The sequence below is a fragment of the Phycodurus eques genome, chromosome 8 (genome assembly GCF_024500275.1).
Source record: "Phycodurus eques isolate BA_2022a chromosome 8, UOR_Pequ_1.1, whole genome shotgun sequence".
Taxonomy (NCBI): Eukaryota; Metazoa; Chordata; class Actinopteri; order Syngnathiformes; family Syngnathidae; genus Phycodurus; species Phycodurus eques.
In genome coordinates this window covers 21,762,877-21,777,205 of record NC_084532.1, presented here as the reverse complement: position 1 = coordinate 21,777,205, position 14,329 = coordinate 21,762,877, and the positions used below count along the sequence as shown (strand labels likewise).

Here is a 14,329-nt window from a genome sequence, read left to right as displayed (position 1 = left end):
ATAAATAAACACGAAACACTACAATACACCCCCCCAACAAATAAACAAACAAACAAAAAACAGCGGCATCTTCTGTTACTTTTTATGAATATGGGATTTACAAGGATCACCTGAAGGCAGCATCGGATGTCCTACTGCCACGTCAATCGTGACGTAGCAGGAGGTGGTGTCCGGGTTGTGATGCGTTCAAACCCGGACAAGAAAGTCTCATTTGTGGTGTTAAACGTCGTCCGACACAGGAGTGACACTCCCACTCGGTGAGTTTTGTTGTCAATTGACGCCTATTTTATGTATTCGTTGAGTTATTTCACAGTTAACTAAGCTACTTCCCGCGTCTGATTCGGTGCTCAAGCCGACGACAATGCAATGTTTGTTGATTTGCACATTATAGCCTCTAAAATAAACTTGGCCTGTTTAATCACGTTGTAGACGCACAATTGTTTATTTACCTTGCGAATACTGCGCTCCTATTCTCTATTTCAGCTTAATAGATAGTTACAGTGTCAAATATGGGCAAAAGTTGTCTTCGTAAAGGCTAATGCATGGCGCTGCTGCATGTCAACTTCACAGCTTTGTAAACTGATGATATGTTAAGGGTTCGTGGACCAACAGGTTGCTTTAACAGGTTTAATGTTTCACTTCGTGTTTTCAGTTCAAGAAGTCAAAAGACTTGTTGGCAGTGCCAACCATCAATCAACCACCGCACCCATGACCAGAAATGTTATTGTGCTTTTAAAAAGCAGAGTATGTTCACTTTTTTTTTTTCTTTTTTAAATTAGGCGAGAACGACAAACAGGCAGATATTGTATTTGTCGGAGTCCTTTCGGGAAGTCAATGTCACCGTTTTGATCAGACTGTTCTTTTTTTTATGAACACATCACATGCTGTTCCTTCTTTTCCCCTCCTCATTCCATTTCTGAACTTGGGTCCATATTATCTCATTCTCAACGAGCAATGACCAGTCATGTTTTTTCCACCCTCGCAATTCTCTCCACCTTTTACTTACTGTCCCTGATTGAAATTAAATATGATACCGCCTTGAAATTGCGAAAGCACTTTCATGTGAGCGTCTGTAGACATTTTTTTGAAAGCAGTTAAAAAAAAAAAAAACGGACCCTTTATTGTTGTTATTTTAGTATCAGGACAGTGTGTTAAACACGTCTGCCTCAGAGTTTTGACATTCAAGTGTTTGAATCTCTGCTCGACCCTACTGTGTGGAGATACTGCGGCTTCCTCCCACATTCCAAAAAGATGCCTGTTAGGTTCACCGAAGACTCTATAAATTGTCCATTGGTGTGAACGTGAGTGTGAATGCTAATTTTTCTATATATTCCCTGCAATTGGCCGGCATCCAAACTGTATCCAGCCTCTCGCCCAAAGTGAGATGGGACAGGCCCCAGTTCACCTGCAACCCTAATGATGATAAGTGGTACAGAACATGGAATGATATTAGCAGTGATTCAATGAATTTTACCCTTGTATGGCCGTTAAGAATTGAATAAAATGAAATGTAACTTAATTTACAGTTTGTACCATCTTTCTTTGTCACCAGAGCCATTACTGACCATGGACCCGAACAGCAGACTCCTCGGGAGGTTGACAGAGGCCGGCCAGTCTCACCTCTTGCGCTTCTGTGACCAGCTGAGCCCCGATGAGTGCGCCGCCTTGAACCAGGAGCTGCAGGGGATAGACTTTCAGGAGGTCAATGGCTTCTTCAAGAGGGCCATGGAGTTGTCCGGCTGCGACGGCAAGAACGAGAAGATGGACGCCCGCATGGAACCGGTGGCCCAGGACGTGCAGGGGAGTGTGACGAGGGACCGAGCAAGTCTTAAACGCTGGGAGGAAAAAGGTGATCCAGTTATTTTGAGGATGTAATTAGTTATTAGCTACCTACACTAAGAGCTGGACGATATGGCCCTAAAATATCCCCCCCCTTGTAAATGACTCGTAAATGACTCATGCCTTTAGATCAGAAGCAATTACATATAGCTTTACTAACTGTACAGCCAACGTCATCCAACATTCTTTACTTCCCTTCAAGTGTAAAAATAAGTTAAGTAAAACAAATAACAAAGCCTTTGACACGTGGTGTCAGTGAGGAGGGTGAGCATAACGATGGGTTATGCGTTTTCACATTCTTTACTGTCATGCACATGTTAAAAAGAACTGCATATTGAAGAGTGGTGAGCAGGCAAACTGGGAAAAGGGGGATTACTGTGTGCGTCCTGGGAGACGAGCGTCGTTTCATGTTAGCGACGCCGACTTGATTGTCACTTTAAGCCGTATTGTACGGAGCAGTAAGACCCATTTATTGGTTTTCATCACAGTTTTCCTCTTTTTCAGTCTTCTGAGGTGGCATCACGAAAAAATCTTTATGAACTAATATCTCCGATGCTAACTTAGCTGAAGTCTCTTTAAGATTTTGTTTGAGTTTTGAGTCATACTTTTCTGGATACATATGACTTTCTGATTTTACAGTAGGTGTGTTGTTAAGAGATGTGGAAGCTGAAATCTGTGTCAGAAGTGACACTGTCTGTTGCTATTACTGTTTCAAGGCAACATCAGTGTGGGTAGCAACAGCAAATATAACACAAAATGAGGTAATCTGCGAGTGATATTTTTGTTGTTTCAGACTGTCCGTTTTGAATAATTAGCCTCAATATGGCGAGGTCAACCAAAATGTGCAAGGACAAATACGCTTTAAAAGGCCAACTAACTATTATCGTATCTGATGTGAGACTTCAGCGTCTGAATAACTACACTCGCGTTTGGAATTTTCTTGGAAATGATGTGAGAACCAGCATCCAAAGTGCAATTACATTAAAAAAAAAAAACAGAAGCATAATGGCTAATGGCATGGAGATGACCAGAGAAACGATTTCTTGTTGTTACGCGTCATGTCAGGTGTTGTCAAAGGGCTGAGTAGTTTTGACTTTTTTTTTTTTTTTTAATCATGCAGTAGTTAACTTTTAACTGTTATACATGTGTTACGATGTTACTTAAAACATCAGCTGTATAGTTAATAAATGTTTTATGGTGATAAAAATTTGAGCCCGGAACAAATACTCATTTTAAAATTTAATTTCAAATTTTAGGTTATTCTCTACGGGAGCAAGTGATGTCAATCAGCGTCACTGAACAGGGTCCTTTTTTTTTTTTTCTCCTTCCCCCAAAAGTCATCTTCTGCTCATTATATACTTTGCGCAATCCTGTTTACCGTGGTCCGTTAAGTTTTGCCTCCCAGCAGGAAGATTGCAACAGAGGGGTGGCTGTTGTGGTGGTAGTGGTGCTCATCTGGTTTTGATTTCATCTTTCTGACGTAGACCCGAGCGTGTTTTTTGACCCTCGCTGATGAGGTCACTGCGCTCCATCAGGAGGAAATCACATGCGAAAAAGGCGTGCGTGTTTATAGGTTTGGGAGACTAGTCAAAGTCTAACGGGTCCGCCCAAGTTACTGTTTTTCTTTAGACAAAGGCCCGTTGCGAATGGAGTGACATAGCAGCAGTTTACGTAAGATAAAGCAGAGCGGCCATAAACTTTATGAATCCATAAAGCACTCGAGCACCATTAAAAAAAATAAATAAAACTTGTCGACGTCACTTCATCTCTCATTGCGTTATTTTTTTTCTCTGTCTGACTCATTTTTTCATTACACTGTAATCCATACCAGAGGTGAAACACTTTACCGGATGCTTGTGAGATCCAATACAAAAGCTGTATAAAAATAATGAGTAGAAATATTCAAAACCGCCAGGGCTGGGTGATTAATCAATGTTTTTCAATCGATTCACGATGATTGCGAACAGAGAGGAACTGGTTTAGCGACTTATCCGGCACTATCAGCTACTATATACCCCCCCCCCCCCCCCCCCCCAAAAAAAAAACGACTAGCGACTTTTAAGTCCTGCTACGAAACATACAATGTGAGTGGATTCCCCTCCCCCACATTGTCTTGCATAAGACAAGAAAGGAGACCAGTGGAGGGCAATGATGAAGTCAGTCTCGCTGAACACTACCAAATTTGTCCATTTATATGTTGCGAAAGCAGTGATTTTATTGACATGATGGTAACGTCGAACCCGAGGTATGTGCATCTCCAAGGCACAAATATTTTGTTGAGGTCGCCATACCTCACCTGTGCAACTTTACATTAGAAAAGACAATGAAAGAGGTGGAAGTGCTGCGACACTTTAACAGATGGACGAGCCTTACCCATGCAGTTGGACAGCTCATTTTATGACCTTAAATTGTTGAACGTTCAAAATGTTAATTAAGGATCGTGTTTACATATGCCACACGTTCTGACAAAAATAGTTTTTCTTTTTTCTTTTTACTAATTTGTATTGATTTTATTTTCGTTTTTATAACAAGAGGAAACACTTATTTTCACATTATCTGTAAAGACAGATTTATTATTTTGTTTTTTTTAATTCTGAGGAAGTCGTAAAGAAAAACTGTTTCAAAGCTTCTTTGGTATCAGGAGAAAAAAAGGCAAACTTCTTCAAAATAATTTCATTATCATTTTCTTATTCTTTAAATGCAGGAAAAATTTGATTGAAAATAAAGTTTTTGTTAAAGAAATCAGAGATTTTATTTTAAGGCCACATCGCCCAACCCTAGAAACCCACACTAATATATCACACGACAGTGCACGTGTACTTATTGTTGCGTTTCTGTTGTAATTATTAATGAAGGTAATATAAATGTACAATGACCATTCTTACAGATTAGATATAATCCTAATTTGCTAAGCATGAACTCACCATCAGTGGACTTGTTCAACAATATAATCTGAATAGAGATCTTATATGTTATAAAAATCTTTATTTTGATTTTTTTTTGCCCCTTCAGGTCTGGAATGCATTTCCCAGGGTAAAGTGGCGGTGCTGCTGCTGGCCGGCGGTCAGGGAACCAGACTGGGGGTCTCCTACCCCAAAGGCAGTGTATGACGTGGAGCTTCCGTCCCACAAGACCCTCTTTCAAATCCAGGCAGAGCGCATTTTCAAACTGCAGCAGCTGAGTGAGGGGAAGCACAAGCATAAATGCATCATTCCTTGGTAAGACTAAAGTTCACTTTATTTTTTTTTGTAACTGTCGTGCTAACTCTGTGCCCTAGCGTCATTCAATGGATCATAATACTGGGTCGTATCAATATCTGAATCAACAATAAAGGAAGTTCCTTGTGGAGTCAAGGACATTATTAAGAAATATGACCGATGCCATAAAGGAAGGAAGGCGGCGTCTACCCAGTATCACCACGTTTTTTTTGTTAGTTTTTTTTTTTAACCCGGAGTGAGAAAAAGAGTGTCAATTTGAAGTGGGGCATTTATTTCATGAAGTGGGCATCGCACATGTACGTAACCATGAGATCATAGTCAAGGTAATGACACACATCCACCGCACCGTCCCGTTTTTTTCCTGGGGTATAAAATGAAGGCGTCTATTTGTCTATGATTTTATAGAAGTGGGAAATCATAGCCACCAAGCAGCACCATCTCATTTTCCCCTGAGTGGTGGTGTATATTTGAGGTGCGGCATTTATGTTTCTCAAGTGGATGACGCAACCGTCTTAACAGAGTGACGTCTTAGTAAAAAGGTGGGAAAAGGGGGCGTCTATTTCAGGTGTAGTCTCATCTCATTTTATTCAAGCATATAATGCACCCGTTCAACTCGGACATTCTAGTAAATGTAGTCACAACCATCGTGTGGCACCACTGTGATTTTTCCCAAATGGGCAAAAAAGAGGCATCTATTTGAGGTGCAACGTTTTTTCAAGTGGACAATTTACACATCTGTTAAGAGTGGAAGCCACCGTTTGAAGAAAGTACTGTATGTCGGAAATAGCACGTCACATAATGTTATGGACTCGATAACTAGAATGGTATTCAGTATCGTGCTGACGTTCGCCAAGGCCACGCAATCCTAAACATCCAACTCTTTTGATATGAAAACCATAATGTGCCAGGCAATAGCCACACATGGCAAGCTTATTTTTTTTTTTATTTTTTTTTCACCACACCTGGTGGGTGTTACCTTCAGGTACATTATGGCCAGCGGCAGGACCATGGAATCCACCAAGGAGTTCTTCTCGCGCCATAACTACTTTGGCTTGGAAAAGAGCAACATCATCTTCTTCCAGCAGGGCATGCTACCAGCCATGGACTACGAAGGCAAGATCATCCTGGAGAGTAAATGCAAGCTGTCCATGGCCCCTGGTAATTTGCACCGGTTGTCTAGTCTTAGTGTCTGAGTTTGTAGACTTTGTGCAAAAAGACTCTTCCTGTGTTTCAGACGGGAACGGGGGTCTGTACAGAGCCTTGGGCAAACAGGGCATCTTGGCCGACATGCAGCGGAGAGGGATTGAGTTCATACATGTGTACTGTGTGGATAACATCCTGGTCAAAGTGGCTGACCCGGCATTTGTCGGTTTCTGTGTGGAGAAGGATGCAGACTGTGGCGCGAAGGTCAGTTTCGCACTTGCTGTCCCTTCCTGTTCCACACAGGATGCTGAGATTTTAACCCTGAACATCAGAACTACCACTCCTTAAATTACTTGAACTTCAATCAAACTTCCTGAGAAAATATATCCGCAGAACCAAAAAAATAGAATTGAATAGGTCCGGCTGGTCAGTATATATCAATAACAGATGCAAATACATTTGACCAAGCAGGTGCTACCAGAAATGCACTCATTATAAAGTACATCACAGTCCAGTAATTCCAGAAATGCCTGTAAAACACCACTAGTGGTAGTATCACTCTGCAAACACCTTTCTGTTCTTTTAACAGATGACTAGTTTTACGGTGCTTTATGGTATTATATCCGGGTTAACAACTTTTTACTCTTCTAAGAATGGTCAAGTCTGAAGACGTTGCTTGTGAAATTGCAGCAACAGTTGGAGCCTGAGACAAATCCATCTGTTTTAACATTACATGTAGTTCCGATGGAGAAAAACTGCACCTTCCACAACCTACCAGCAGGTGGGGATAAATGCCACTTAGTCTCCTTGAGTACAAGGAGCCTGAGACAAATCCATCTGTTTTGTTTTGGCGAGTTTTTATGCTTTGTGCTATAAATACATGTTTGATACATCTAAAGGGCTGTTTATATCACATTCTAGTTTAGCTGCCAGTGAATCGTATGATTTAAGCTCGAAAGATCCTTTCTGACCTGAGTAGTGTCCAATTAATTTATTGTGAGTCATCATTGGGTAACAATGAAGGCGACTCCTTCTTTGCCTCATCACTTAGGACTGTTTTAGTTCACAACACCAGACAGACATGACTATGTATGCGTCAGCACAAATGCATATTTATGTTACGCAAGGGACTTAAGATTTTCCAAACACATTTTCTGGTTGTTTGTATTTTAAAACACATTTCCCCATTGAAAATAACAGGGTTTTTTTTTGTTTGTTTGTTTTTGTTTTTTGGCTGCTCGCTCTTTTTGAATAAGTGTCACCCCCCAACAACACCAACAAAAAAAAAAGAATCCACAAAATGCACACTTGTTGACCTCTCCTTTAAAAGGGCCTCATTAACTTGTAATGGAGGAGCCCCGGTATTTGTGTCCTGACAGCTTATCGCCACATGACCAGCGTTTCTATCTGGTTTTTGTGTGCCTCTTATGAGTCTTCGGTTTCTTTCCCCACATCACCTTATCTAATTTTTCACATCTTGAAAATGATGTGCCGTTTCGGTAGGGTTTTCGGGATCAGTACGCAGCCCCTATATTAAGTTCCCACGGCAGTTCATGTGGCTTCCCGGCGAGCGTTGACCCGGTCCGCACACCAACCCCCTCATCAGTACTCTGTCATTAGGCACTGGGGGACATTTTTTTTTCTCTCTTTTCAGTGCAAATTGCTGCTTTCACAGAGTGGAAATGTGATCTTTTTGTGGCAGTTTTATCTTCACTGTAGTAGAAGTTGTAGGCCACTTCTTGGTCTCTTATGTGATTTAGGCTTTTTAAAAATGTTTTTTCTTGAAATGTCTTATCATGCCCAGTGATAATAATATTGCTTGCCAGCCAATCACAGGGCACATATAGACCAAAAAAACAAAACAAAAAAAACCCATCCACACTAATGAATGATTTCAAGTCTTCAGTGAAGCTAACATGCATATTTTGGAATGTGGGAGGAAGAACTACAACAACATGTAGTGTGATATTCTGACAAGAAGGCACAAACAGATGCACGACACCATTCACACCCAAACAGAAGTAATTTGTTCACAAAAAGCCACGGCGTTAATCGTTTAATGCTGGCTGCAATGAGGTCTACCAAGATGGCACTGACACTATGGGGACGCATCATGACAGAACCATCTCCCAAATGTGTACGCTGAAGGCATATTCCTTCCGGACACCTTTGGTCTACATTGATGCCTTTGAGGTTCCCCACCGTGTTACTAACCGGCGCCATCCTGTTTTCAGGTGGTGGAGAAAAGCAACCCGACAGAGGCCGTGGGTGTGGTGTGCAAGGTGGACGGGCTTTATCAGGTGGTGGAGTACAGCGAGATCACCTTGGCCACGGCCGAAAAGCGCAGCGCCGATGGCCGCCTCATGTTCAACGCGGGCAACGTGGCTAATCACTTTTTCAGCTTCTCTTTTCTTAAAGACATAGTAGAGTAAGCCCATTGAGGACCCCCTTCCCTTCAACTCAATTCACTTGTGTTGGAACAATCTTATTGTCGGTCTCTCCCATCAGGAAGTACGAACCAAAGCTTCAGCACCATGTGGCCCGGAAGAAGATCCCGTTTGTGGATGCCCAGGGTCAACTCGCCACTCCGGACAAACCCAATGGGATCAAAATGGAAAAATTTGTCTTTGACATCTTCCAGTTTGCCAAGTAAGTGTGATGGCATACTCTGGATTTACACTCTAATTGTGATCATCATTCATCAGCTAAGGCCCCTCAGCAAAAGTTAGTGACGGTCCGAACATATTCATGTATTCATTATAATTTACTCCCAAATGTTTTGTATTTTGTAACAGTCATACTGTACATAGGATTCCATAGAAAATACAATTCTGTATTGCAACCATATCAAAATTTCAGCAGTCTGTTAGTATTAAAGTTTCCAATTGTAAATGTTACGTCGTAATTAACTGTTGGCAGCATACATTATCCCTCTGCGTATTATGTCAGGCTCACGTCGATGGGTAGATCAGATGTACCTACAGATGTCTGATTCTTCCATGTTGGAACTGTCACCTGATGCGTGGTGTGCAAATACCCACCCATGCCTCAGTCATGCCCTTTTCCCCCGAAAGTCCAGTCAGCACACGGGAGGAGGAAGACTCACCTCCTCCAATAATGATACATGACATCAACCCAAAATCATGCCACTGTTAATATAGCTTTACATTCACAGTAATGACGTCTGAGGGAACGTGTCCAGTTCCCTTCGAGCTTGTTTTGCTGCATTTCAAAGTAAAGGGTCAGTCAGGAAAGTACTCTTTGCTTTGACTTGGGTGCTTGACAGTTGTACCAGGACTGGTGCCTTAAGCAGAATCCAGACGGGCTCAAAAGAGCTCGTGTTTTCTTTTCTTGGCCTGAAACCAATGCCGTTAGCCTCACGTGTACACCTGCACAATCTAATGACACCCTATACCAGTGTTTCCCTTTATTGAGCCAAGGCACATATTTTCTGTTCGAAAACGCACTGTAAACCTTAAAAAGAAATGTCCTAAAAAGTATTACAGTGATGCCTTTTGAGTTTTTCGACATACAAGCCATCATTCGGCTAACGTAAAGACTGCTGTTCGTGTGTCACCCAACAGGACGTTTGTGGTCTACGAGGTGCTGAGGGAGGACGAGTTCTCCCCGCTGAAGAACGCCGACCGCCAAGACGGGAAGGACACGCCCACCACCGCTAGACACGCCCTCATGTCCCTCCACCACCGCTGGGTGCTGAACGCGGGCGGCCACTTCATCGATGAGAATGGCACGCGCGTGCCCGCCATACCCAGGTGAGCGCGTGGTGCGCCTCGTTGGATGCATCCCTTGTTTGTGGATTTTTGTTTTGTTTGTTATTTTTGTGTGTGTTCAGTCTCACACTCTCGTTGTGCCATTCTCTCATGCTTGGTCTTGCGCCACCTGTGTTCCCCCCTGCCAAATGTTTCCAGAGCTGGAGCAGAAGGCCGTGTCACAGATGATGGCAGAAGAAAGTAATTATCCCCACCCCACCCCCGACAGTTTTGAGTGCATGCAGATGGTTTTGGTTTTCTTTAAGCGCTGCTTTCCTCCAAGCAAGTACAGTTAGCTTCACTTTGTGAGAGTGTGCAATTTTGCCTTCGAAGTTCGAAAAAAGACCAAGACCTTCAAAATGTGGTCTCGAGACCAGTTGCAAACACTGATGATTGATAGCCGCTGTCCAGAAATCAGGGACTAACTTTTGCCAAAGTGTTGAAAGTGTTGAAAGCAATTGTCGCTGTCCCACAAAGTATTTTATACGCCCCGCCAGACACTAACACTATAGTATTCTGCCTTCGTTGGCTTTTTGTGTAAAAAGCACAGGCAAACACAGAATTGTTTTCACTTTTTGTATCCATTTTACATCGCAAACAAGCTAGGTGAGAGCTCACCGTTTCAAAGTGCACTGAACTGTACCGCCTGGCGGAAACTTTAGACTCTGTACCGTTAGCACTTTCGACTTCCAATGTTTTTTCGTCTATTGACACTTTTGAAATCAAGGAAACGGCCGCGAAATCAGTGGCAGCGGAGCATGACGGCGACATGTATTGCATGCTAATCTCAACCGTTGTTGAGCATAATGATGAATTCTTCTCCGGTGAAAATCAGCACTTGCAAATGCACTTGATTATGAATGTTTTTCTTCCTCCTCAATCATGTTTCGTCTCTCTCACTCTCCGGTCTTCCCAACACGCTGGGTAGGACTGATGACTGAAAATTTTTCTTCCCCCTCGTAGTTTTTCTAGTATTAAACAAATTGAATGATGAAGCTGTGGCGGCATGCCGCACTCACAAGTGTTGTAGACATACGAGCGTGTGAGCAGTCATTCATCTTCTGACTGCCTCTTCCTTCCTTTTGGTAATGAACTATTTAAAAAAAAAAATCACAAAGAATTGCTGAGGATTTGCAGCCTTTTGCACCCATTTCTGTAACACTTGTTTAATTTTCTCTCATCCATCCAGCCTAAAGGATGGAACTGACCTGCCAATCAAATGTGAAATCTCCCCGCTGGTGTCGTATGGGGGGGAGGTAAGAGCTTATATTAAAGCAGGGGTTGAGCACAAAAATATCTAACACAAATGCAAAACATATAATAAACATTTGTTCCAACATTGCATTTTCTTCCTATTAAATTAAATAAAGTGGACTATTTATTGAGAAATGTTGGCAAGAACCTAGGGCGACCCGGAGTGTAAACATGGACACACACCATGCGACCACGTCAGAGTCGAATGGAGCGCTAGTCATCCAAGACACGTCATTTAATATTGCCTGCGAAAACTTGCCTTTGCTTTTCCTTGAGTCCTGTTCAAAACTAGCCCTGAAAATGATAAACAAATACAAGGGAAATAATGTATTTTGGTGGAGATTATTAGGGTTCACACACACACTATATTAGGTAAGGGACAGTTTAGCTTCTGGCTGGCAGATGTCATAATTTAGACCGCGTCAAACTCGAGGCCCGGGGGCCAGAGCCGATCGCCAAGTGACCCCCAAAAGCAAATCATGTGCATCAACTTCCATGATTCTTGCTGAAATCTGGACCAAAATTTCAAATTGTCATATGTGATAATAACATTAAGATACTATAAGCATGTTTTTTGGCTCATTTTTACAGAAACATCAACTATTATCCTTGACTTCTGATTTCAAAATTAGTTGGGTATGTGTGTTAATATGATATGTTAATTTAGACTGTTCAAACTGCGTTGCAGTTCATCATTCGTTTCCTAAAAAGAAGACAAATGGCTGGTTTCCTAAAAAAGAAAATATCAATTATTAATTTCACCGTTATCACTGGCCCCCTGAAATAAACTACAGTGGTGCCTTGAGATACGAGTATAATTTGTTCTGTGATTAACCTCAAAACACTAGTAGCCCCAATCATCTTTCCTCATTGAAATGAATGGAAATATCATTAATCTGTTCCATCCGCCCTCAAAAAATAAAAATGTTGGTAATATGTTTTGAATCAGACAAAATGCACTGTATAATATGAGAGTGACACAATTAAACAGAATGACAGTTTTTGCCACATTTCTTTACTGCAATTCAATAGACATTGTGCTGCTCCTTCTGGTGTGCGCACCTTGGCACCTTTGGGCAGTATAATAGCGATAGAGCCACACAGGAGGAAGAGTTGCACAGCTGACTCAGTAAACTGCAATAATAGGTGTCATTTTCCCCAAAGGATTAAGAATATATGCCTGTGAGTATTGTTATATTGTCTCTCTACATGTTGCTCCATAGTTTGTGTTATGTTAGCTATATGTTAGTATGGGGTTTTGTATTGTTTGTTAGCATTATGCTAAACTGACTTTCCTAAGACCAAGTATCTCAAGACACCACTGTAAGATGTGGCCTACGTTGAAAACATGTTTGACACCCCTAGTTGACACATTTCAGTTCATTTTTGGTGCTCCCATATTGGTGAGCAAAAAGCCTTCCCACCCCTTATTTAAACAAATTGTTAGTCCCGCTTAAGTCCTAATGGCATAACCGTTGTTCCCGAAAAGGGTCTGGAAGCGCTGGTGAAGGATCGAGAATTCCGCCCGACGCTCCTCATCGATCAGAGCGGCGTCCACCAGGTGGTCAAGAACGGCGTTTAGGCGGCCAAAGAGCCCAATCCAAAAACGCCAACCATTTTGTCCCTCGGGGCTAAACTGTGATGTCATCAATGTGCAATAATGGCCATCAATGTGCATGCACAGAAAACGACTGAATGAACGAACGAGCGAGATGAAGTGAGCACCCTCTGTGTATGTATGACGACAGTCCTTCGGGAGGAAAGCTTGTGGGTATGGTGCATCTATTTATTTTGCTGACGAGACTTATTTTTATATAATGTATACTGTCATAGTATATTTCACATCTGCTTTACTTTACGTAATGATTTTTCTAGCACAATCGAATTGGACTGATCTGGCTTATGAATCATGTACAAGGCAGGATGTGGGAGCTTCTAATTATTGATGATGGAACATGACTCAGCTCAAAGTGATGCCATATTAAAGAAAAAGAAAAACACCGTTTGAAAGACTGTTCTGTTTTTTTTTTTGTGTGGTGACCATTCACCTTCTGGGAACTGAAATACTACAACTTTATGTAGAGTGTTGGGGTTTATTTTGTCTTTAGTTATTTCTTTCAGCAAAGCAGCACGGCGGATTAGTGTCGTCCTTTTGGGGTTTGCGTGTTCTGCTTGTGCTTGTGTGAGCTCTTTCCAGGTACTCGGCTTCCTTCTGGATAATACCCTTAATGCTGCTATTTACCATACCCACACCGAGTATGAGGTTGGAGATTTGTTATTTAGAGTAGTGATTCTCAAAGCGAAGTACGAGTACCACTAGTGGTATGCGAAAGAATCATTTAATACAAATAAAATGTACATTTAAAACATGAACTAGAGTCAAACATATTAGAATGAAGCTAGTTGAATCTATGCATACAGCCATTGCTTTTTAATCCAGTATTGTGCATTTTTTAAATGTACTTTTAATGTACATTGCATTTTTTTAATAAGGAGTACATTTGTATTGAATCATGAAGTAATTTTTTAGACATGCCTATATTCAAGCACTGCGTGAATGTTCTGTGCTTAATGTTCCAGTGGCTTACAAAAATTTGGTGGAGTAAAACCGCTACCTTATTTTTGATGAACATGTAGGCCTACTACGGTACTTGGAGAGCTAAATACTTTTTGAGGTGGTAGTTGATGTAAATATTTTAAGAACCACTGCTTTAGAGGGAAGTTAACACGATATAAATAACATTTACGTTAATTTAATTAAGGAAGCTAGAGTAGAGAAAACCCATGCGAGCACGAAGACAACATGACAAGAAGAGAACTACGAACCCATGACGTCAGAACTGTGAGGCAGCTGTGCTTAACCACAGGTCAAACCTATCTGTGCCACTGAGAACTAGTGTGTGTTAACAGAAAACACCTAGTTTCATGGGTGTGGCCATCTTGGAAATGGCAGTTAGCGAGTGTTGCACCGGGAAAAGTGCTGATTGCAATAATGGACTGCTCCCTATATGTGAAAATTGGAACTAAAACTTGACTTAGACCAGTATTCATACAAAGGATGTTTTTCTCCATTATTGGCCATAGCTTAAAAAAGACAAATATGTA

At 41.6% G+C, this 14,329-nt stretch overlaps 1 protein-coding gene across 1 annotated transcript; it reads left to right on the top strand.

Annotated features, from left to right (window-relative positions):
* The first annotated feature begins 149 nt into the window (after positions 1–149).
* LOC133406134 (UDP-N-acetylhexosamine pyrophosphorylase-like) lies at positions 150–13,068 on the top strand. The gene is given in 12 exon segments (XM_061683480.1): positions 150–257; positions 1,553–1,849; positions 4,852–4,940; positions 4,942–5,057; positions 6,040–6,215; positions 6,292–6,464; positions 8,435–8,628; positions 8,709–8,849; positions 9,785–9,973; positions 10,130–10,171; positions 11,160–11,226; positions 12,714–13,068. Coding segments are annotated over 11 exon segments (1,563 nt in total). The 5' UTR covers positions 150–257; positions 1,553–1,566; the 3' UTR covers positions 12,807–13,068.
* Positions 13,069–14,329: the final 1,261 nt, after the last annotated feature.